The sequence below is a fragment of the Crocuta crocuta genome, unplaced genomic scaffold (genome assembly GCF_008692635.1).
Source record: "Crocuta crocuta isolate KB4526 unplaced genomic scaffold, BGI_CrCroc_1.0 scaffold266, whole genome shotgun sequence".
Classification (NCBI taxonomy): Eukaryota; Metazoa; Chordata; class Mammalia; order Carnivora; family Hyaenidae; genus Crocuta; species Crocuta crocuta.
The window spans coordinates 818,647-842,946 of NW_027531005.1; the positions used below are offsets into that span (position 1 = coordinate 818,647).

Sequence of the window (24,300 nt, forward strand, 5' to 3'; positions counted from 1 at the left end):
ACTCTCTACGGTCTCTTTCAGTTGTAATTGCAAGCTGGACAATTACTTCTGTTTCATGTCTTCCTGTAGTATCTATTCAGTAGTACCAACACCCAAATGGACCTAACAGACACATACAGAATATCCCATCTGACAGCTGTAGAATATGCATTCTCATCAAGTGTACATGAAACATTTTTTAGAATAGATCATATGTTAGGCAATAAAACAAGTCTCAACAAATTACGTGAAATATCTTTTCCAACCATAGTAGTATGAAACCATAAACAAAAGGAAAGCTGGAATAGTTACAAATATATGGAAATGAAACAACACACTCTTGAACAATCAATGGATCAAAGGAGAAATCAAAAGGGAAATTTTTAAAAAATCTTGAGACAGATTAAAATGGGAACACAACATACCAAAAATTATGAGATGCCATAAAATCAGTTCTAACAGGAAATTTATAGCTGTAAATATATAAATTAAGAAAAAAGAAAGATATGGGGCGCCTGAGTGACTCAGTCAGTTAAGCGCCCGACTTCAACTCACATCATGATCTTGCAGTTCTTGGATTCAAGTCCTGCATCGGGCTCTGTGCTGACATCTCAGAGCCTGGATCCAGTTTCAGATTCTGTGTGTGTCTCTCTCTCTGCCCTTCCCCCGCTCATGTTCTGTCTCTCTTTCTCTCTCAAAAAGAAACAAACATTTTAAAAAAGAAGAAAAAGAAAAAAGAAAGATCTCAAATAAATCTCGCATTATACTTCAAGGGACTAGAAGAGAAGAACAAGCTAAGCCTAATGTTAGAAGGAAGGAAATAATAAAGACTAGAGCATAAGTAAATTGAGAACAAGGAAATAATAGAAACGATTAACAAAATAAGAGTTGGCTCTTTGAAAGGATAAACAATTTTGACAAACTTCAGCTAGACTCTCCAAGAAAAAAAAAGAGGACTCAAATAAATAAAACAGAAATGAAGAGGAAATGTTACAGCAGATACCACAGAAATACAAAGGTTCCTAAGAGACTCCTATGTACTACCATGAACAATTATATGCCTAGGTTATTCCAGGACAACCTAGAAGAGTGGATAAATTCCTAGAAAGATACAATCTACCAATACTGAATCATGAAGAAATAGAATATCTTAACAGACCAATAATAAGTAATAAAGTAAGAGATTGAATCACTTATCAAAAACCTCCCAACAAAGTTTAGGACAAGATGGTTTCAGTGGTAAATTCTACCAAACACTCAAAAGATTAATTACAATCCTTCTCAAGCTCTTTTTTAAAAAAATGAAGAGGAGGGAATTTCCCAAACTCATTTTATAAGGCCAGAATTACCTGGATACAAAAGCCAAATGAGGATACTATTAGAAAAGGAAACTACAGGCCAATATCCCTGATAAATGTATATGCAAACATTCTCAACAAAGGACTAGCAAATTGATTCAACAGAACATTAAAAGGTTCATACACCATGATCAAGTGGTTTTTATCTCTGGGTTACAAGGATGGTTCAACATACACAAATCAATAAATGGGAAACATCACATTAATAGAATGAAAGATACAGATCATGATCATCTCAATAGATGCAGGTGAAGCATTTGACAAAATTCAGCACATTTTCATAATAAAATGCTCAACAACTGGGCATTGTAAGAATGTACCTCAACATAATAAAAGTATATATGACAAGCCCCAGCTAACAACATAGTCAAGGGTGAAAGATTGATAACTTTTCCTTTAAGATCAGGAACAAAACAAGGGTGCCCATTTTTACTAGTCAGAACAATTAGACAAGAAAAAGAAATAAATAAAAGGTATCCAAACTGGAAAGGAAGAATCAGAATTGTCTTTGCAGATGGCATGATCTTACATATAGAAAACCCTAAAGACTCTACCAAAAATGGTTAAAACTAATGAATTTAGTAAAGTTCAGGACACAAAACCAACATATAAAAACCAGTTGCATTTCTATCCATTTAACCATGAACTTTTCAAAAAAGAAATAAAGCAATCCTATTCACAATAACATCAGAACTTATATAATACTTAGGAATAAATTTAACCAAGCAGGTGAAAGATCTATACACTGAAAACTATATGACATTGGTAAAAGAAATTGAAGAAGATACAAAGAAAGGCAATGATGCCCATGTTCATGGATTGGAAGAATTAGTATTGTCAAAATGTCTATACTATCCAAAGCAACCTGTAGATTCAATACAACTTCTATAAAAATTCCAATGGCATTTTTTACAGAGATAGAAAAAATTCCTAAAATCAGTATGGAACCACAAAATACCTCAAATAGCCAACACAATCTTGAGAAAGAAGAACAAAACTGAAGGCATCACACTTCATGATTTCAAAAAATATTACAAAACTATAGTAATCAAAACTGTATCATACTGACATAAAAAACAGATACATCCAACAGAATAAAGAGCCCAGAAATCAACCCATGCATATACAGTCACCTAACATTTGAAAAAGGAGCCAAGAAGACTAAATGGGGAAAAGATAGTCTCTTCAATAAGTAGTGTTGGTAAAACTGGACAGCCACATGCAAAGAATGAAATTAGACTACTATCTTACACCACTTAAAAATTAACTTGGAATGGGTTAAAGACTTAAATGTAAGACTTGAAATCATAAAATTCTTAAAGAAAACATAGAAAAAATGCTTCTTGACATTTGTCTTGGTAATGATTTTTTGGATATGATACCCAAAACACAGGAAATGAAAGTAAAAATAAACAAGTGGGATTACATCAAACTATAAAGCTTCTTCTGCACAGAGAAACAATCAACAAAATTAAAAAATAACCTACAGAATTAGAGAAGATATTTGCAAATCATATATCTGATAGGGGCTTGATATCCAAAACATATGGAACTCATACAACTTTATAGCAAAATAACAAATTATCCAATTTAAAAATGGGCAAAAGAGTTGAATAGGCATTTTCCCAAAGAAAATATACAAATGGCCAACAGTTACATGAAAAAGTGCTCAATACCACTAATCATCAGAGAAATGCAAGTCAAAACCACAATGAGCTATCACCTCACACCTGTTAGAATGGCCATTACAAAAAAGACAAGAGATAACAAATGATGGCAAGGATGTGAAGAAAAGGGAGTCCTTGTATACTGTTGCTGGGAATGTAAATTGGTACAGTCACTTGGAAAACAGTAGGAGGGTTTTTCTAAAAATTACAAGTAGAACTACCATATGATTCATAAATTTGACCTCTGGGTGTACAGCCAAAGGAGACAAAATCACTATCCTAAACTGACATCTGCAGCCCCATGTTCACTGCAGTATTAATTAGAATAGCCAAGAGATGGAAACAACCTAACTGTCTATTGACAGATGAATGGATAAAGAACACTGGTACATACACATAACAGAATATTATTCAGCCATAAAAAAGGAAATCTTGTCATTTGAGACAACATGGATGAATTTTGAACATATTGTGCTAATTGAAATAAGTCAGACAGAGGAAGACAAAAACTGTGTGGTCATCATCTTACTTTTGTGTGGATCTAAAACACCAAACAGAAAAAAAAACAAAAACAGATTGGTGGTTTTCAGAGAGCAGTGGGTGGTGGAAATGGGTGAAAGTGGCCAAAGGGTACAAAATTCTAGTTATAAGATGAATTAAGTTGTGAGGATCTAATGTACAGCATGGTGACCATAGTTAACAATGCTGTATCGCAGCCCTGAAAGATGCTAACAGCGTAAATCTTAAAAGTTCTCACCACACACACGCACACACACACACACACGGTAACTTTGAGGTGATGGATGTATTTACCATCCTTATTGAGGTAATCATTTCACAATATATGCATATATCAAATCATCACACTGTACACTTTAAACTTACACAAAGTTATATGTCAATTATATCTCAGAAAAGCAGAGAAAAAAATTAAAACGTGCCCACACACACACACACACACACACACCACATGCCATTGGCTTTCCATTTTCCAGTCTCTTTCCACTAGAGCTACAAATGCACATGGTACATTATCTGCCTTTCAGGCTTTGCTTTGCTACCGCGGGAGATTGTTTTGCCAAATGTTTCACTCCTGTGAATATGATTCATCATCCTTATGGCTTCTAATACCACTTCTTTTGTTGTGGACTACCTGGCCCTTAAGTCAATGCCTTCTATTGAAGGTGTTTGTTCTAGTAACAGCTCCCTTCTGACAATAATTTCTGTGGCAGTCAAGATTGGCTCAGTGTTAGCTGCAGTCACAAACACCCAAATCTCAGCAGCTGAAAAGTTTATTATTTTACTACATATCCATCGTGGGATGGTAGGGGGGCTCTGCTCAATATAGTCACTCAGGAATGCGGGCTGACTATAGCCACTGCCTTCAGCATTGCTGGTTGCTGTAGCAGAGGGAATAAAGAGCTCTGAAGGGTCTTGTATCGGCAAGCATGGAAATGACTCATATTACTTCTCCTCATAACTAATAGGCCAAAATTAGTTACATGACATTACTCAACCACAAGGAAGCCAAGGAGAGCAATTCTCTCTTGTGTTCAGGATGGTAGACAGAAGGAAATATTTGTTGAGTACCATGAATACCCACCAAAATAGGTAAATAACAATAAAATAACACAAATTCTGTGAAAAGTGAGGCAAAGGTTGGGGGGTGGGGAATGGACTGTATGGCTATATTTGCATTGAGACTTCAAAGTTCAGAAAGGAGTGAGCGAGAACGAAAAGAACATTCTAGAGAGGAAACAAGGGCAACAGCCCTCTGGTGAAATGAGCTTGTTTTTTTCCCCCCTAAAACAGACAGAAGACAAGATCTGGGGAAACTGAAGAAGCAATGCGGGTGGGAGGGGAGTGTTTTAAGATGGGAGAGACGTCAGAGTCAGATCACAGAGGACCCTGAAGGCCAGAGCAAATAAGTAGAATTTTACCCTAAATGCAATAGGAGCCATTGAAAGGTCTTAGCGCAAAAAGTGTCTGTTGGACTTGTTTGGAAAAGGTAACCCTGGCTATGTAAGGAATTCCTGGGAAAAGGGTAAGAGTAAACATGGGGAGACCGGACTGGGAGGCTATTGTAGCAGAGCAGACAGAAGTGGTAGGGCTGGGAGGGGGTGTGTAGGGCCATCAGCAGTGAAGATGGCAACTGGTGAGCAATTTAAGATCCATTTGGAAGGACTTACTGATGGATTGAATAAGACAGAAAGATTGGGAATGATAGGAATTATTTATGACTTCCGTTGTCGAAGATAATCAAAGCCAGACACCATTTAAAGTGATAAGTGGTAAGGGACAGAATGTTTTTTGTTAGTAATAACTTGCTAAAATCAAAAACAAACAGAGACCAGCCTTGAAAATTCCCTGAGCAGACAATACCAGTTGAGTGATATGAATGAACATTAATTTAACTTATTTGGTAAGACTAACCTGACCTGGGTCATCTCTTATGTCTGCCTCCGAAAATCATAAGCAAAGCGTAAACTGTTTCCCAAGGTTGATATGAGGTAACCCACTGACCACTGTCCTATCATTTAAGAAAACTCTAATACTAAAAACAGTCTGCTTTGCCCCTATATAAGCTGCTTTATACAATGTTCCCCTGAGCCTCATTTCATGTTTTGATTTGAGGGCTCCTGGTTTGCAAACTCTTTTTGGCATGTGTGCAATAAACCTTTACTGATTATTACTTCTAGTGATTCATTGGTTTTACTTCCGTTATATCTGAACTTTTGGCAAACTAGTACTATAAAGAAAGGAATCCAACTTGAACTCAACTTTGATTTGTACAGAGATGAATGGGTGTTTTAAAGGAAGTATGAGAGAGTAAAGGGGAGACAAGTAGGGGCTCAACAGAGTAAGGCAAGTAGGCCAGCTGTGTATGCTAGCTGGCAATCACTGAGGTTAGGATTCTACCTTCCAACAGAGATGGGGAGACAGAGGCCCTAACCTCAGGTATTGGTTAGAATGAATAGAAAAAAAAATTGGCAGCCGTGAGTTTTCTTCAGACAGGCATTTTAAGCGGGACTGGGGTGATCTTAGGATGTGGCCTTGAGCTGTTATGAAGTACAAGTGTTTGTTCAAGTCTTTATAGATCAAGGTTGAGGCCTAGTTGAGCCGCAGCAGGGCTCAAACCCACAAACTGTGAGATCATCACCGGAGCTGAAATCAAGAGTCAGGCATTCAACCAACTGAGCAACCCAGGCCTCCTCTATTTGCTATCTCTAAATCATAGCCAAAAAAGTAAATTTATTGAACACTATTGTTCACATTTAACATACATGGAAAACTGAACAGAAAAGGGTCAAATAATTTTTGCTTTACAAAATTAGTAAGGGTTGGATCCTGTATTCAAAACCAAGCAATCTGTTTCCAGAAGCTATAATCTGAATACAATTATATACCAGGCATAGTAAAGTAGTTTGGCTTATTTATTTAAATGAGTCATAAATAATAGATTTTAAATTTATATCTAATAGTTCCAGTAAATTTTTGGATCTTTGTTCATGTGTGCATGTCTGGGTCATTAGGGTTTGGGAATAATTCACTTGGGGTTTGTGCCCCAAGGTATTACACGCAAACTCTAGGAAGAGTAGAATGGGCTTCGCTAGAATCATCCTGAAGCTTCAACGCATTAAGAACAAACCGAAAATTTAAAAAAACACAAATTGTAGGGGACGGTTGGGTTTGCTCCAGCCTATGGCATCAAACTGAATTCCTAGTCCTGGACATAATTTGCTGGTCAGGGAAAGTAGTAAAAATTTTCCCCCACCACACGCTGAAGTCTTTCCCTCCAGACAACATTATACAGAGTATTAACACACTGAATTCACATGGTGATCTTAAATATCGAAAAGGTCCTTGGGGACAGAACTGTTTTATTCCATCTTTTTTTTTTTTTTTTTTTACTATTTCCTTTGTGTCTAACAGAATCTCGCATGGAAGAGGAGCCCAAGGGATGCTTGATGGTGGAGGAAGAAAGGGAAGGCACAAGAAAGAGGAAAGGAAAAAGGGAGTTTATGCGGGAGGAAGGCAGGAAGAAACGGGGGAGGGGGGGGAAGAGAAGGGATTCAAACCAAACATTCGTACTGGACACTTTTAGAAGGTGAGCAAGATCCCCTCCAAGCTTGTGTTTTAGAGAAAAAGTTTTTCCCACGTGTAGTGTGCAGAAACTTCCTGGTTCCACCTGAAATGGCCTAACTGCCCCTCCGCTACCTGCCCTTCCGCCTACGGACTCGCTACCCTGGCCTTACAGTCCCGCCCACTCCATCCCGGCCCTGTTAGCCAGCCGGCCTAGCCACTGCGCCTGCGCATACGGAGCGCTCCGCCCCGGGCCGTCGGGGCGGGGTCGAGAGCGGGCGTTCCCCCGAAGGGAAGAGGAAGAGGAAGTTGGGGGAGGATCCTAGCTGGGAGTGAACCGGAAGTGTAAACGCTCTTGCTTCTCTTCGGCCAGGCGGAACCTGCTCTGCTGGGCCCGGTGGCCGCGAAAGAACTTTCTATCTCCCGCCCCAACGGTCGCCGCGGCCAACTGCCTCGCCCGCCTGGCAGCCTTTCCCGCCTTCTCTTCCTTTCGGCTCCGCGCGGCCCTGTCTCCCCCTCGCCCCGCGGTATCCGCTTGCTGCTACAACCGCCTCCTTGTCTTCTGCCCGGCCGAGCGGCCCGCCCCGCTGCAGTGATGTGCGACAAGGAGTTCATGTGGGCCCTGAAAAACGGAGACTTGGATGAGGTGAAAGACTACGTGGCCAAGGTAAGCGTCGACGAGTGGAGTACGCGAGAGCACGGCGGTGGGATGCACACGGGGCTGAGGAAGGTGACGGGAGCTGGGCTGACGGGGGTGGGGGTGGGGGGAGGAGGAACAGCCTGGATGGAGGTGGCACCGAGGAGAGAAGGGAGTCTGGGAGCGTCTGAATTGAGAGAAGGATCCCGATAACGCGGTCGCGTCCTGTGTCAGGTAACTTCTTGGTGATACAGTCAGGCTCTTGTCTGCCTTTCTGTCCCCTTGGGGGAGGGGAGGAGTGGTAATCCCCAGTCAGGGTCACTTCTGAGCACTGGTCATTTGAGTTTGGCCCTCTTCTACGGCCGAGTGACTTAAATCTTTCTTTGAATGAGGGTAATTCTCCATCTTGGACCAGCCGGGTGCTGAATGAATCAGAGGAACGTCTTCTTGAACTTTGAGCCGGTTAAGAATTTAAAGTATTCATTGACCGTGAAAAAGAGTGCCGAAAATAGCAATGGTTAAAATTCTGAAACTTAGTATCACTTCACTGCGAAGCCTTCGCTTTGGGTGTGGCCTTTTTCCTCTCCCACACTACAACAAATACATACTTGCTTCAAGTGGTCAGGTCGGCCTTTAACGCCTGGGGGTGTTCAAGATACAGACTCGCTTAACTGCAAGCACGTTAACTGTAGTTACTCCATGTTTATCTCTGGTCCCATCTGAAATGAAATACCTAAACGTGTAATAAATAGTATGCCATTTAGTCACAGTATGTTTAGGGGTAAAATCATGATGAGGGAAGCTAACCTCAGACCTAAACTCAAAGTGTAAAATGGAATCTGCATTGGTGGTGGAGAGGTAACATTTCATGCCGGCCTGCCTCTGGACCCCAGAACTGTGCCTTTTGGAATTATGAGAGTACTTCCATGTTTTTGTTTTGTTTAATATGGTGGTAATGTTAAAGAAAAAAGTCTCCCAGAAGTAGAACCTTATGGCATAACCATGGAGGACATCTTGCTTCTAAAAAGTGTAACTTGAGGACATAGCCATGGAGGGCATCTTACTCGCCTTCTGAACGTGTGGAGAACTGGATCTGGAGTTTAGTTCTTAAGAGGATAGGACCACTGGTACGCCGCTTTTCCTTCAGAGATCTGTTAGGAAGCGACGAAGCAGAAGCAGAGTTTCTTAAAACTTGCAGGATTGTGCAAGGCAGGCCACTGCTGGTGTTTACTCTGTTTGATAAATACCATTACAGTTTAGACTTTTTAGACTTTTTGTTTGCAGATTATGTGTTTAGCTATTTGCAGTGGATGTGTATGTAGGACACCTTCTCATCACTGCCCTCTCAGCTAGTGGCAGTCTGAAACCTGACTTACTGGATGTTTGGATATAAAGTTTAAAGGAAGAAATTACTGAGATACTTCAGTCCCTGGTACATTTTTCAGTGATGGGACACTGCAGTACTTTGGAAGTGAGTGGGCTCTTGTTTTTCCCTTATGGCAGAAGCTAGGTTACTTGATAAATTTGAAATGTAAACAGTTGGTAAGTACTAATGGAGTTTGCAGCTAGCTACAAAACCAGCACCATTTATGTGGTGTCTTCCTGCTACACTATTTGATATCATTCTTGTGAGTCTTGTGAAATCCTTTCATTAGTCCCATTTTACAGAAATGCAAGGTACTTAAGACAAAAGTCCAAAGTTAACAGAGATAACAGATGATGAAGCCAGAACGGAACTGCTGACTCCAAAGCCTGGGCTCTCTGACTGCTCCATGCAGTCTCTCCCGGAGTAAAATGTAATTGTGAAAGCGCATAATGCCAGGATTTCTCGCAGGCCATTCCCAGGCTCTACATCAGGCACATGAATTACACCCAGAGTTCTCAGATACGCAAAAATATGCATGTGAAAATAATGGTGGATTGATTTCTGTTGGTTTGTTTTAAAATCAGGTCCTTGTGTTGAATTTAATTTTGTTTTTTACCTATTACTGCCAAACTGCCTGTTCTCATCAAAAGAGGGATGCGTGAGGGACGCCTGGGTGGCTCAGTCGATTCAGCGTCGACTCTTGGTATCCGCTCATTCCTGGTCTCACAGGTTGTGGGACTGAGCCCTACATCAGGCCCTGTGCTGATGAAATGGAGCCTGCTTGGGATTCTCTCTCTCTCCCTCTCTCTCTGCCTCTGCCTTGCTTATGTGCACATGTGTGCTCTCTCTCTCAATAAATAAATAAATAACAACAACAACAAAAAGGTGCATGAGAGGAAAGTTAGACATTCAAAGGAAAGGAAATATTAAGAACTGGTTTATCTGAAAAGGTGTGACTGTCACCTAATCCTATGAGCGGTGAGCTTTTTCCTTAGTTTTATTGTGTAACTTGAGTCTATTAAAATGCCATTTGTTTTGTTAATGAAAAGTAGCAAAAAATAAAACCACCAAAAAAAAGCACTCCAGTTTTTACTGACAGAGTTCCCTTAGGGTGTCTCTTCACACTCTCAGGTGCTTATAACGTCGTTTCGCCTGTTCTGCATCCATCTTCCCTGCTTACTCATCGACTCCTCTTTTCCATCCACCAGTTTATGAATGCTCATTATGAGACTCTGAATTTGCGTAATGTGCATTTATCTAAGTGAGTGTACCTAAAGAAAGTACCTGAAGGACCGTTGGAGTCCTCGAGTTTTCCTTCTAAGCAGTGAGTCTTTAAAATATTCTCTTCACCACTCCCGTGAGGATCTCTCTCATTGTTGATATATACGAATGGACCTGTAGGTGAAGCTAGTATTTTGCCTCTTTGAAAAATTTAAAAATTCTTTAGTATTTAAAAAAAAATCAGTAATTTTACTTTTCTACCTGCTTCTGACTTATGTACAGAAATCTGAAGTACGGATCAGCATAAACTACTGGTTTGGGGTACGTTCTTGAACTCTGGAAAATAAGTTCAGAGCCTCCAAACCATTGAGAATTATATATTTCTAAATGGAAAAAGGAGTATATAGAGAAAACTTTAGGTTAATCCCTATTAAATGTTCATGTGTAACATTGAAACAATATCTGAGATGGCGTGGCTTCTCGACTGACCTAAAGACCATACGTGGTTCATTCATTTCTCTTGGGCACCTTTCAGGTCCCAGGCGCTTTGCTAGGCCAGGCTTGATAGTGAAGAAATTGGACACGGGGCTCAGGAAACTTAAGCAACTTGTGTGGGGAAATTATCATGCTTTTCAAGAAGTATGAAAACTCTAAGTACATCTTACGTAAAATTTGGGAAACAAGGGAAAGCCAGAAAGTGAGATATTCATGAGCAGCAGTAGTCGATACTTGTAGCCCCACCTTCAGTCTATACTTCTGGGTGACATTAGCCTTGCCTTGGCCACCGTTTCTGCCTTTATGTTGATTTCTTTCGTTGGAGTGAATTCTGCTCTCCCCCGAACTCCAGGCTTTCTCAGGGACAGTTCCGTTTAGATAAATTCAGATTGACCCCATTTGCCGTCTCAAAAACTGTTTTCATTTTTGTTGTCTCCATTTTGGCTCATGACATGATGACCCAACCATTTCCCCAAATGAGAAATTGGGGGATTTTCCCAAATTTCTGAGTGTTGTCAAGACAACCTTCTCAGTCTCTCATCCATTCTTCACTCCCCATTCTCATCCCTACTGTAGGTCGTGTATTTTCCTTGACTGTAGTATTCCTCTTTCCTGGTCAACTTGCACGTCTTAGTCGAGGGGATCTGTAATGTGAATTCTGAGCATGTTGTCTTTTTCAGCCAACCTTCTTCACTACCCTTAAAATACTTTTATGAGTCCCCATTATTAGTTTTTTAAAAAGCCCCCTATTCCTTGGTTTGGAACACTAGTATGGTATGGTCTGGCCAGGGCCTGCCTTTCTGCAGGCACTGTCTGCAAGCGCTCTGCCCCAGACGGCCCCTGCCAGCTGTTTTACTGTGTGTCTTTCTGTGCCCACTTTCCTTCCTCCCTGAGCGGGACTGCTCACCTCAACCCGTAACCCCCAGTCTCATGAGCTCCTATTTATCTTCTTAGCTTAAATGTCACTTCTTCCAGAAAAACATTTGACTTCAAATGGTACACTGCTTCTTTTACTGTTTCACTTATCAGATTGCTCTGACTTTGTTTACATGTCTGTCTTTAATTAGGCTCTGAGCCTCTGGAGCTTAGATACTATATTCTTTTTCATCTTTGTATCTCCGGTACAATGCCAGGGAATTTCACACATTAAAATCATGTGTTCCAAGAAATTCTTTTTGTCTTAACTTAGCTACAGTTTCAACATACTTCATTACCAGTATAAATTATGATTATCATTGACAGAGTGATTTATATCGCCAGGTACTAGAAGGCACTATGCAAGATCTTTACCAAAATTTTCATTTGCTTTTTACTATGGTATTTCAATATAGTTAATAGTATCCCCAATTTTTAAATGTTTTATTTATTTCTGAGAGAGAGAGAGAGAGAGCGAGCGAGCAGGGGAGGGTCAGAAAGAGAGGGAGACACAGAATCTGAAGCAGGCTCCAGGCTCTGAGCTGTCAGCACAGAGCCCTATGCGGAGCTCGAACCCATGAACCTTGAGATCATGACCGGAGCCAAAGTCGAACGTTTAACTGACTGAGCCACCCAGGCACCCCAGTATCCCCGTTTTTAAGGATGAAGAAATTGAAACCTCAGAAGTTAAACAACTTAACAAGGCCACAAAGTAATTAGCACAACTGGGATTTAAACCTAGAGCTGTCTGACTCTACAGCCCATATTTTTTTTCACTGTATCAGTCTTCCCTGAAGTGGGTATCTGGTGTCTTAGCTCAGAGTAGCTTAGCATCAGCAAATTAAGAAAGAGAAAGGGGTTTACAAGAAGTAGGCACAACAAGTTATCTCTGATTCTGAATAATGACATAGAAAAATGGCTACAGTTAACAATTTGGAAACAGCGTTGAAACAGTATCTCTTATAAACTTTAAATCTCATTGAGGGGCTATCTTTGCTCAGTGTACATCTATAAAGAGACTGATAGTTTGATAGCTTGCGAAAGCTTGCATTTATAGTCACACAGTTTTGTTTTGTTTTGTTTTAAAGATTTTTATTAAGTTTTTTCTATACCCAGTGTGGCACTCGAACCCACAACTTGGATACAAGAGATGCATGCTCCACTGACTGAGCCAGCCAGGTACCCAATGTAGTCACACAATCTTAACAATTTATAGTCATAATTATGATCCTATGCAGTACAGACAAAGTTAAATTGTATCTGTTTGCCTTAAGAAACAAAAGTTAAGTTTTGAGATTTCTATTCAGTGGTTTAAATTAAACAAATTGCAGGAGTGCCTGGGTGGCTCAGTTGATTTAATGTCCGACTCTTGATTTGTGCTCAGGTCATGATCTCACATTTCATGAGTTCAAGCCCCACATCGAGGTCTGCACTGATGGTGCAGTGCCTGCTTGGAATTCTCTTTCTCCCTGCAACTGTGGCCCTTCCCTGCTTGCTTTCTCCCTCTCCCTTTCTCAAAATAAATAAACATTAAAATATACATAAATTAAACAAATTGTACTTTTTCCAAAAGTATGTTCTTAAAATTTTGTATATTTGAATACTGTGATGTCATATATAAATATAATTTCACTTATCATATAATTTCATTTACGTATCACATCAGCCCATGAGCATAGTTAATGTTGCTACACCCCCATTTTCTTTATTTTTTTTATAATTTTTTTAATGTTCTATTTATTTCTGAGAAAGAGACAGTGTGATCAGGGGAGGGTCAGAGAAAGAGGGAGACACAGAATCTGAAGCAGGCTCCAGGCTCTGAGCTAACTGTCAGCACAGAGCCCGACACAGGGCTCGAACCCACGAACCATGAGATCGTGACCTGAGCTGAAGTCGGATGCTCAACCGACTGAGCCACCCAGGCATCCCCGCTGAACCCCTATTTTAGAGATTAAGAGACTGAAGCAACGATTAAATAGCTTGCTCAAGGTCATAAAGCTCTTGGCTAGTGAAGCTGAGATTTGAACTCTATCTGACTGCATAGCTCCTTGCTATTATACTTCAGTATGCCATTCACCTTCATTTCTTAATAATATTAGGTAATTCGGGGGATACTGTATTATTGAGTATACAAGTGTTAAACATAATCACAGCAGGATGGTAATTATCCATTGAGACTACTCAGGGGTGACCTTTTTGGTAGATTTTGAGACTCCAGCTGTCCTAGAGGTGAACGAATGTGAGTTGTATTGATAAATAGTCCCTTATAATCTCCAGCAGATCCAATACATGTAGTCTCTTGTTTACATGTGCTTCTGTTTCACTTGCTGTGAAATACTATACATTAGGTCTGTAACTTCCCTTTCTCTGTGGTTTCCTTTCTTTCTCCAGCCCCCATTTTAATTACATCTGCCTTTGACACCCTGATAGGTTCTAAAGGAACAACTGTGCAGTTTTTGAAAGGATAGGATCTCTTAAACTTGAGAAAAGGATCAACTCTGATATTTAGAAATTGCCAAGACTTATTGGGATCACTTTCTAATAAAATAGGCAATGTGAAAACAGTCCTAATTCTGTCTGTCTTACATTTATTCTGTACATTATGTCTGTACATCTATTCTGTACATTTATTCTTTTACATATATGTAAAAGTCTGTCTTACATTTATTCATTTTAGGCGGTTTCCCTTTTCTCCATTCCTTTTTTAAATTGCCGGTTTCTTATATTGAAAAGATTTGTCGCTGTATTATGTATGTCCTTTTTGCATCAGGGCTGGTGACTCAGAAAGCAAATTTATCAGCTTGTATAAATATAGGTACCCCTAGAAGGTATAGATAGTTTAGTATAGATACTTTTCTATTAGTCTTTCTTTTTTAATGCAAAGAAAGACCTTTTTTATATTGGAAGGTTAGTTTCACTCAGATGTCCATAGGCTATATATAGTGTTTTGCTCTAGAATTTTAAACAGTATCATTATACTAGTGCAGACGGTAATAAATTAAAGCCAATTTAATGATAAAAATAACATAAGCTTATTATTTAAAAGATAACACCGTGTTGAATAAAATAAATTAAAACGAATTGTCCCATTGCCCATTCTCCCTCCCCAGATGGTTTCTTTAAAATATGGCTTGTTAGGTGCCTGGATGGCTCAGTCCATTAACTGTCTGACTCTTGTTTCAGCTTAGGTCATGATCTCAGGGTTCAAGAATTTGAGACCAACCCTGTATGGAGCTCAGTGTTGACAGCTTGGAGCCTCCTTAGGATTCTCTCTTTCTCTCTCTCTCTCTAAAAAAGTAAACTTAAGAAAATAAAATATAGGTTGTAGTAGGTATTTTCAAGACAGTGAAGCATAAAAAAAGACAAAAATTGGCCCATAATTCTATCTAGATAATTCCTGTTAACTCTAAAGAGTGAAATTAATTCAGGAACAGATTTAAAAATGCAGCAGCTATGGCTCCCTTCCCAGGTCTCTGTGAACAAAGTGAACCATTCTTCACAGTTTCACCTAATTTCAGAAAAGCACTGGAAATTTACTTCTCTCTTTCCCCACTTAAAAACGATTCTGTACATACATACCTTCTGCACTTTGCATTTTTTAATTCCCTAATAATTTACCTTACGTTCCCCATTGAAATTTATTCATCCTCCCCTTTTCTTTCCAGTGGGACAAAGTATTCTGTTTTCTATTTTAAGGATATACCATAGTTTATTTGACTAGTATTCAATGCAAACATTTTTTCTGACCTATTTTTGTAATTAAACAGTGCTGTCAGGATTACCTATGAATAAACCTTGACAACTTTTGAGGCTCTATCTGTATTACCCTCCTGAGAAAGTTTTATCAATGTAGGCACAAATCAGTGAGAGCGTAAGACTAATTATTTCCTCATAACATCAGCTGCACTGGGCGTCATCGCACTTTTTGCCATTTGAATAGGTGAAAGATGGTAGGTTGCTTCCAAATGCTTTTCTTTTAATGAGGAAATCCAACATGAGAACTTCATTAATGTTTGTGTTCTTTTCCCCAAATTTCTTGTTTATTTCTTTTGTTCAGTTTCCTGTTAGGTAATTGGTCTTTTTTTTATTGATTTGTATGAGCCCTTTATAAATTAAGGAATTTGGTTTTTTATCGTATTTTTTGCAGATATTTTTTCCACTATGTCTTTTGACTTCATCTGTTTTGTTCTATAACAGTCTTTACTTTTTGTGTGGTAAATCTGTCACTTTTTCCCCGTATGTGACTTTGATATTTTCTCCTATTACAGAGATCTCTTTCTTCTCTATGAGATAATAGATAAATTTGGTCTTTTTTCCTCCCTTTTTTTTCCTTAGCATTTTAGCCAGTTGATCCTTCTGTTATGTATTTTGAAGTAAATAGGAATGTAGGCTGTGTTTTTTTTTAAGTTTGTTTCCATACTGTTTATTGTGTAATTTTTTAATCTGTTCCTGAATGAATAATCTGAACTATTGTTTTCATCATAAACAGAATTCCAATATGTGTTTGGATTTCTTGCTTTATTTCTTTCCATACTAAATTGTTTTAGTTACTGCAGTTTCATAATTTAGTATGGAATAGAGCCATTTTCCTCTTATATCCTCTTTAGAATTTTTACAGGAAGGTTCCTTTAAGACTTTTTTTCCCTCTTTTCTCTATTGTCTCAGAGAAAATGGGAGCATTTTTTGAACGACCTCAAACTTAACTCTTACGTCTCCATATGCATTAGATATTTTTTCCTAGACATTATGTAATCTAAAGAACATAATGCTTTAGATTTTAATTCTTTTTGTTTTTAATGTTTATTGTTGAGAGAGAGAGAAGAGAGAGAGAGAGACAGCATGAGCAGGGGAGGGTCAGAGAGAGAGGGAGACACAGAATCCGAAGACAGGCTCTAGGCTCTGAGCTGTCAGCACAGAGCCCGACGCGGGGCTCGAACCCACGGACTGTGAGATCATGACCTGAGCTGAAGTCGGACACTTAACTGACTGAGCCACCCAGGCGCCCCTAGATTTTAATTCTTTATGAAGCATCGTAGGATCAGAGGATATAGTGCAGCATGAGAATATTCTATATCAAAGTGTTTATAACAGTGAAATTGTGTTTAAGTAATCAAATCACAGCTGAATTGATAATTAAGAGTTACTATAAGTACTATAACAAAAGCCACCTTTTAGCAAGAAATACAACTGAAATTAACTTTTTTTGCAACGGTATCTTTATTAAAGTTCTGATAAACTTGGGATGTTAGTTTTTCTTTTCTTTCCTTTTTTTAGTCTACAAAACATTACAGAAGTAGAGAGGAGCTGTGATTACTGAAAGCAATGAAAGAAGAAACAAAACATTGAGCTGACCCAAGAAACTGAAGGGCTAAGAGTCATATTCACTTAAAGTGTCATATTCACTTAAAGTTCTAGAGGCCCATACAGTAATGAATATGTATGAATGTAACTGTGAGCTTCATGAAAAGTTTAAATTTGGTCCACTTTTCTCTTATTTAAAAAGTCAGTGCTCACTTCAGCAGCATATATACTAAAATTGGAACGATGCAGAGAAGATTAGCATGGCCCCTGTACAAGGATGACACGCAAATTCGTGAAGTGTTCCATGTTTAAATAAATAGTCAGACACATGTAGGATATATTTTGGAAAGATTTCTATTTGACTATATGAAATAATGAACCTTTTGATATTTAGGTCTAAATTCTTGACCTAAAAAATTTAGGTATCAAAAAAAGGGAATTTTAGAAGCTATAACACTTTCCTTAGGGAATTTGGAATTTCATTGTTGATTTAGGCATCATGGAATGGCTTTGGAATTTAACCCTCTAGCTGTGGTTCTCTTAACTAACTGGATCGCTTTGAGTGAGTTAACTGCTCAGAACGTGAGTTTCCTCCATTGGGAAAAAATGAGGATGTTAATAAGACCTACCTGATATATGTAAACTGGGTATCTTTTTTCCTGGCATATGGTGTTAGCCAATAAATGTTAAGCCATTGTTACTCATAATAGTAACCATAAACTTATTTAGAAGCAAAGCTACTTGAATATCCATCTAGTCCACCTCCCTTATTTTCTAGAGGAAGAACAATTAGATATTAAAGGACTTGACCCAGATCAAGCTGCTAATTAGTATTAGGACTTTAATACAGTTTTCTGGAACCAGAAAAGCTGTTTTTTTTTTCCCCCTGCTATACTATGGCATTTTATAATAAAGTACTTTGTACTTTATTGCTGTGGGGTATTTTTTGTTCACCGTATCTACTTAGTAAATTTCTGCTTATTTTTAAGTTCTTGTTCTGCATAGCATTCCCTGTTTGTGCAGTTAATTCCTCATTTATGCCAATATGGTATCTAATATAGATACAGAATCTAATATAGAATCTAGATATCTAATACATAACTTTTACAGTGTGTTTATGCTGTAGTGCAGTGTTTCTTAAACTGGAGAGCTCTGGGCTCCTGATTTGACTTACAAGTCCCTAGACTTGAATTTGAAAAACAGTGGTTAAGAAACTCAAATCTTGCTCTGTAGAACTCTTGCTCTTGAATGTTCAAAAAGAGTTTTGTCTTACTGACTGATTTTTTTTTAAAAGGTGCGGATGTAGGAGTGGGTCACTTGTTACTGATTAGATATTGAATAGTGCCTCTCACACTTGAGAACTCAGAGATTACCTCCCCCCCGCCCCCCAATTGTCTGTAGATCTGGATTTAAGATGCAGTGTTTATAGTGGGGCTTTTGTCTTTTTAAGGTGGAGGTTTCCAGAATTTGAAGGCCCTTCCCTTTTACATAGTATGAATCTTGGTGAAATATAAGGCTTGGCTTGTACCACAACAAAAGCCAAAAAGGACAAATAACTTGCTTTTTCCTGCCTGCACTTAGGAAATGGGCCCATCACCCTAATTGGATGCTCTGATCTGGAGCTGATACAAAGACTCAGGCACTGTACTGATGGAGTGGCAGCAGTAAAACCTGCATTTCAAAAAGAGAAGTAGTGGTGTGTCCATTGTGGCATCTCCTCTGTGCCCAGATCATTCTTTGAACATTTTGGATTTATTTCTTGTTTTTAAGCCGCCTTCATTCCTGTACATTTACTGAGCTTGGTTCTTCAACCTTCACAATAATTATGAGAGATACTTTTAATATCTGTTTAATGCATTCCATTTCTGTTAATCATTATGAATTGGTTTCCACTGCCACTGCTTGCAATTAAGAACCCCATATAAATTTTTACCTGCCTATTCTCCATTATTGTGCTGTGAGCTTTTTGAAGATACAAATCATCTTGTGTTTCCATTATTTATTATGTTGTCTCTTATCTGCCGTATAGTTAAGTTAAGTTTGGGTTGAATTGGTATTCTAGGAACTAACCCTTCCTTTGTTGTTTCCAAAGTTGTTTTACCACATTCCTCCTTGTAGAAGATGTTCTTAGTATAAATGATGTTCCTTCGTTTCCTCTCTTGAAAATAGCTGTTTTCAAAGTCTTTGTTTTAAACTCAGGAAGTTTTGCCCAACTTGTTTACACTATTACAACAGTTGTGGAATATAGGAACAGTGACAATAGTTGTATATAGATAGAACATCACCTTCCACTTGTAACCTCTCATGGCCATCACTTTAGAATTTCAGTGAAGAATTTTTAAAACCATACAGTCTGAGTAAAAGTGAAGGTAGTTTTTGTTTGTTTTCTTGTGAGGAATAAGAATCATCATTGTTTTTTCATTGGGATTAATGAACAAATATTAAAATCTATACTTAATGCCACATTACTTGAAACAATATAAAAGTGCGTGGATCATTGAATAAATAAAATTGAAAGCTTTCTAGCTGCAAGCTAATTCCCTGGAAAACATCTTTATTATTTATTTTAAGTCCTTCTTTAGAAGAGTAATTATACTTCACTTTGCGTTCTAACAGACCTGGGTTTGACTGCCAACCCTACCACTTACTAACCTCGACCAAGTTGTTTAATTCCATCAACCTCAGCTTTCTCATCTGCAAATAGAGACTGTAATAATAACCAATTAAGATGTCTTCTCTAATTTTTAAAAGAGGTGGTGAATGTAAAATTCAGCAAAGCAGTATGTAACAGATTGTAACTGCATACTGAGTGTCTGTTTTTTGTGTTGTTTTTATGTAGATCCATAGGCCAAGGCTCTCTGAGGCTTTATCAGCTATACAGTCTCTATCATCAGTATTTATCTCTGCAGTTATGCAAAAGCAGCCATAGATGATACAGAAGCAAATAAGCATGTCCGTGTTCCAGTAACACTTTATTTACAAAAACAAGCGGCAGGCTGGATTTGGCCCATGGCTTAGCGTTTGCTCATCCCTGTATAACACCAAACTTAAAAAACTGGCTTGTCTAATAAACTAAATTTTATTTCTTTCTTTTCCATATTTTGAGATCTAAAATAATTAACATGTATGATCAAACATACGACTTATTTTGGGGCTCAACATTTCCAAAAATATGATTCAGAAATCTTTCTGGTGTAGAGATACTGAAGAAAGAACAAGACCTGGAAAAGCCACATGTAGATAAGGGGATGAGAAGGAAAGTTGAATGAAATTCTCTAAAAGAAAAAGCAGAGTCTTGATAATAAATTCGAACCTTAGGCAAGAGGCCTAGAATTATTCTGAAAATTAAGAATCCTTGCTTGTATACATGCAGATAAGAACTGATCGGGATCATTAAACTGAAAGGGAGTTCTACAAAATGTTTTTGGTTATCAAAGGTCATCCTTCAGGAGAATGTTCCAGAATTATTCCCTCTCCAGTCCTAATGCCAGTCCCATAACCCCACTTGATTTTCAAACTCTAGAAGTGAAAGAGAACCCTAGTTTGTACAGTTTTCACTGGTTCATTCATAATTCATTCAGCAGATATCAGTAAGCATAGAACTTACAATAGTGAATATTTCTGAGGATCCGTTTTCTTTAGCAGGTTCATTTAAAAGGGTGTACAGGATAAACAAGATAGTTGTATGGGTTTTGAATAAATTATTTTCCTATTTAAAGACATCCAAATAAAACTTAGAAGCAACTGTACAAATGTGTTAAGAAATTCTACGACTGTATAAAAATAGTAGACTGCTTTAAGAGCCAAGAAGTAGCCATACTTGGTTGCAGTATAGCGGAGAACCAGTGATATAGAACATCACATTCAAAATGGAAGCTAATGGGGTGCCTGGGTGGCTCAGTTTAGCATCCCACTTCAGCTTAGGTCATGATCTTGTCATTTGTGAGTTTAAACCCCGTGTCAGACTCTGTGCTGACAGCTCAGAGCCTGGAAGCCTGCTTTGGATTTCGTGTCTCCCTCACTCTCTGCCTCTCCCCTGCTCACATTTTGTCTCTATCTCAAAAATAAACATTCAAGAAAAGTTTTTTTGAAATGGAAGATAATGGGCACAGAATGCCTTCTCTTTGAGTACTTACCCTGTGCAAGGTATGGTCCTACATAATTAATTAATATAGATAGGCATATCGTTTAATCTCACATCTACCCAGGTAGGCTTTATCTCCATTTCATAGTTAGAGAAATGAAAATGAAGCAACTTGCCTGAAATCCTACAGCTAGTAAGTGGAAGGACAGGATTTGATATGACTCCTCCAGAAGAGTACTCTTTTCCCATCATTTGCACTGAAGATTTTCAGAGCCCCAAATGAAATTCATAGGTGGAAAAATTGAAGATTATTACAGTAGGTAACGCTCTGAGATGGAACCACCAAAAGATAGGGAAGAACATACAAGTTTGAGCTGATAAATAGCAATACAAGTTTTCACAACTGAAAAGAACACCCAGAATTGGACATAGAGGGTCCTTCTCTTTTATTCAAAATCAGTAAACACAAATGAGGAGCAAGACACATCTTGGCTAAAATGATTAACTATGAAGTTTTTTTTTAAGTCAGTATGCTTATGGGCAAAATTATAACATTAATTTTAAGGGGTGAGGTCATCTTTCGTGTATGTTATTTTTGATAATACTGGAAAACAGTGAAACAAGCATTTATGTCAGGAATAAACCATATAACATATTCAAGTTGTCAGTCATGTATGATGGTGACAGAAAAACAAATCTTAAGAAAATCTATACACCCTCCCCTTCCCGCTCAGTAGATTTCTGTAGAGATTGTCTTTCAAAATTGTAGGAATTGAATTACTCTTCTCCTTCTTTCTCTCTTGCTCCCTCCTTTCCTTCCCTTCTCCCTCTTCCTATCATGGGTTTATTTACAGATACAGACTTTAGGAATGTAAATCATTGGATCCCTACAGAAGGTATTTCCCTGGCTACATAAGATTTTAGGAATAAAATCAAGCTGTGTAGCCATGAATTAGTTTTCTTGAAAATGAAGCTAATTTTTTATCATACTAATTTTTCCAAATTGAGATACTATTAATAATGTTTTGAGAGTGGATTTTTAAAATTCTGGTAGTCTTTTTTAATATAAATACATGCATTTTGTTAAAATTTTAATTTTATTGCTTTAAAATTTTAAAGCAGTAAAAATTTTAATACTACACTATTTCCATTGGAAAATTTCTAAGTGTAACTAATAGCTTCAAAACCTTCCAAAGAGGAGGGGTGCTTGGGTGGCTCAGTCAGTTAAGCATCCGGCTTCAGCTCAGATTATGAGCTGAACTTCAGCGGTTCATGAGTTCGAGCCCTGCATCCCTGTGTCAGACTCTGTGCCGACACCTCAGAGCTTGGAGCCTGGTTCAGATTCTGTGTCTCCTGCTTTCTCTGCCCCTCCCCCGCTTGCATTCTGTCCTTCTCTCTCTCAAAAATAAATGTTAAAATATGGGGCGCCTGGGTGGCTTAGTCGGTTAAGCGTCCGACTTTCGCTCAGGTCATGATCTCGCAGTTCGTGGGTTCGAGCCCCGCGTCGGGCTCTGTGCTGACTGCCAGCTCAGAGCCTGGAGCCTATTTCAGTCTGTGTCTCCCTCTCTCTCTGACCCTCCCCTGCTCACGCTCTCTATCTCTCTCCTAGAAATAAATAAAAATATTAAAAAAAAAAAGTTAAAAAAAAATGTTAAAATTAAAAAAATTTTTAAAACCTTCCATAGAAGAAAAGTAAAGTGAGCTTTTAATAAGTAAATCAACTATGTAAAACTAAGTGACAGAAATAGTCGTCTTGAAAAAAATTTTAAAAATTTAAAGTTCTGTGTAGGTGCACCTAGGTGGCTCAGTCAGTTGAGCATCCAAATCAGGCTCAGGTCATGATCCCACGGTTGTGGGATCAAGCCCTGCATCAGGCTCCACAATGAGCATGGAGCCTGCTTGAGAGTCTCTCCGTGCAGCCCCGCCACCCTTCCCCCGCTCATATTCTTTCTCACTCTTTAAAAAAAAAAAAGTAACAAAGTTCTGTGTAGTGTATAGATAAGGGAATATACCATAAGATATGGGGCCTTAATTATCATGGACTTTAATTTAAAAACATTTTTTGTTAGTAAAGAAGGTAGATGCTTAGCACTTTTATTAGTTAAAAATACTTATAAAAATAAAAAGTTATGCATTACATTGGCACTTAAATTTTTCTCTGGTTCGTATTTTATTTAATTTTCATTAGTTTTGTGTGATACTGGTAGGTTAATGAAAATGAGTGTATAATTTGAATATGTACTTCCAGAACCTTGAATAGTCCTAAGAATCCCAGAGACAGAAAAACATAGCTATTTATATTAACTATGTTAAAAACACAGGACTTTGGGGCACCTGGGTAGCTTAGTCAGTTAAGCTTCCGACTCCTGATTTAGACTCAGGTTATAATCTCCCTGTTCATGAGATCGAGCCCTGCATGACTGCGAGGAGTCTGCTTGGGATTCTGTCTCCCTCTCTCTCTGCCCCTTCCCCACACGTGTGCGTGCTCAGGATAAATAAACTTTAAACCAAAAACATAAAAACACAGGGCTTTGTTTTATTTTGTAGTTCTCATTCTTAAGTTATATGTGTTTTGTTTGTTTTTTGCTGTGAACAGGTTCTTTTTATAAAAAAAAAAATTGATGCCAAATTATCAGTCATCATTACCACTGAAGTTTCTTAACATTACTACTATTTGCAGTAATTTTGTCAGTGAAAGTAACCTCAGTAGGTGTTGTGTCTGGGGTGACTGATCGTGGTAGCATTTAGAAGGTGATCACTTTGGTCAGGATCATCTGAGTAAGGGTTTTAACTAGTAATAAGGAACTATTCTTCAAAACAAATTTAAAATGTTTTCTGTGGATGCATTATTACATATTTACTAAATAGGTGCTCATTTAATAAATGATTATTATGGGTATTATTACTGTTCATTACTTTGAAATGAGTTCGTATTCGTAATATTGAAAGTCTGGTGCATTTGGTTTGTCAGACCTCTCCTATTAACTTTAAAGAAAATATGTAGAATTATGAGCAAATTGATTATATATTTCTCAGACCTATTTTTCTGTTGTGGCTTCTACCTGTATAATCACTTTTTTTTTGTTTGCTCCTCAGTAGTAAATTATACATGTGAATCCATTGCTATGTTGAATTGTTGAATTTATAACCCTGGTACTTTTTATCCATTAATGTCACCAGTGCAGTAATCTATG

General features: G+C 38.2%; 1 protein-coding gene and 1 non-coding gene across 2 annotated transcripts in view; both read left to right on the forward strand.

Annotated features, from left to right (window-relative positions):
* Window positions 1-7,415: 7,415 nt before the first annotated feature.
* MTPN (myotrophin) overlaps window positions 7,416-24,300 on the forward strand; it is a 54,532-nt gene continuing 37,647 nt past the window's right edge. The window contains exon 1 of the mRNA XM_077770664.1: window positions 7,416-7,754. Coding sequence (XP_077626790.1) covers window positions 7,683-7,754 — 72 coding nt within the window. The 5' untranslated portion in view covers window positions 7,416-7,682. The remainder of the gene's footprint in view (window positions 7,755-24,300) is intronic.
* LOC144237120 (U6 spliceosomal RNA) lies at window positions 17,228-17,334 on the forward strand. Its single transcript, XR_013336769.1, has one exon. It is a non-coding gene; the product is annotated as a U6 spliceosomal RNA (small nuclear RNA).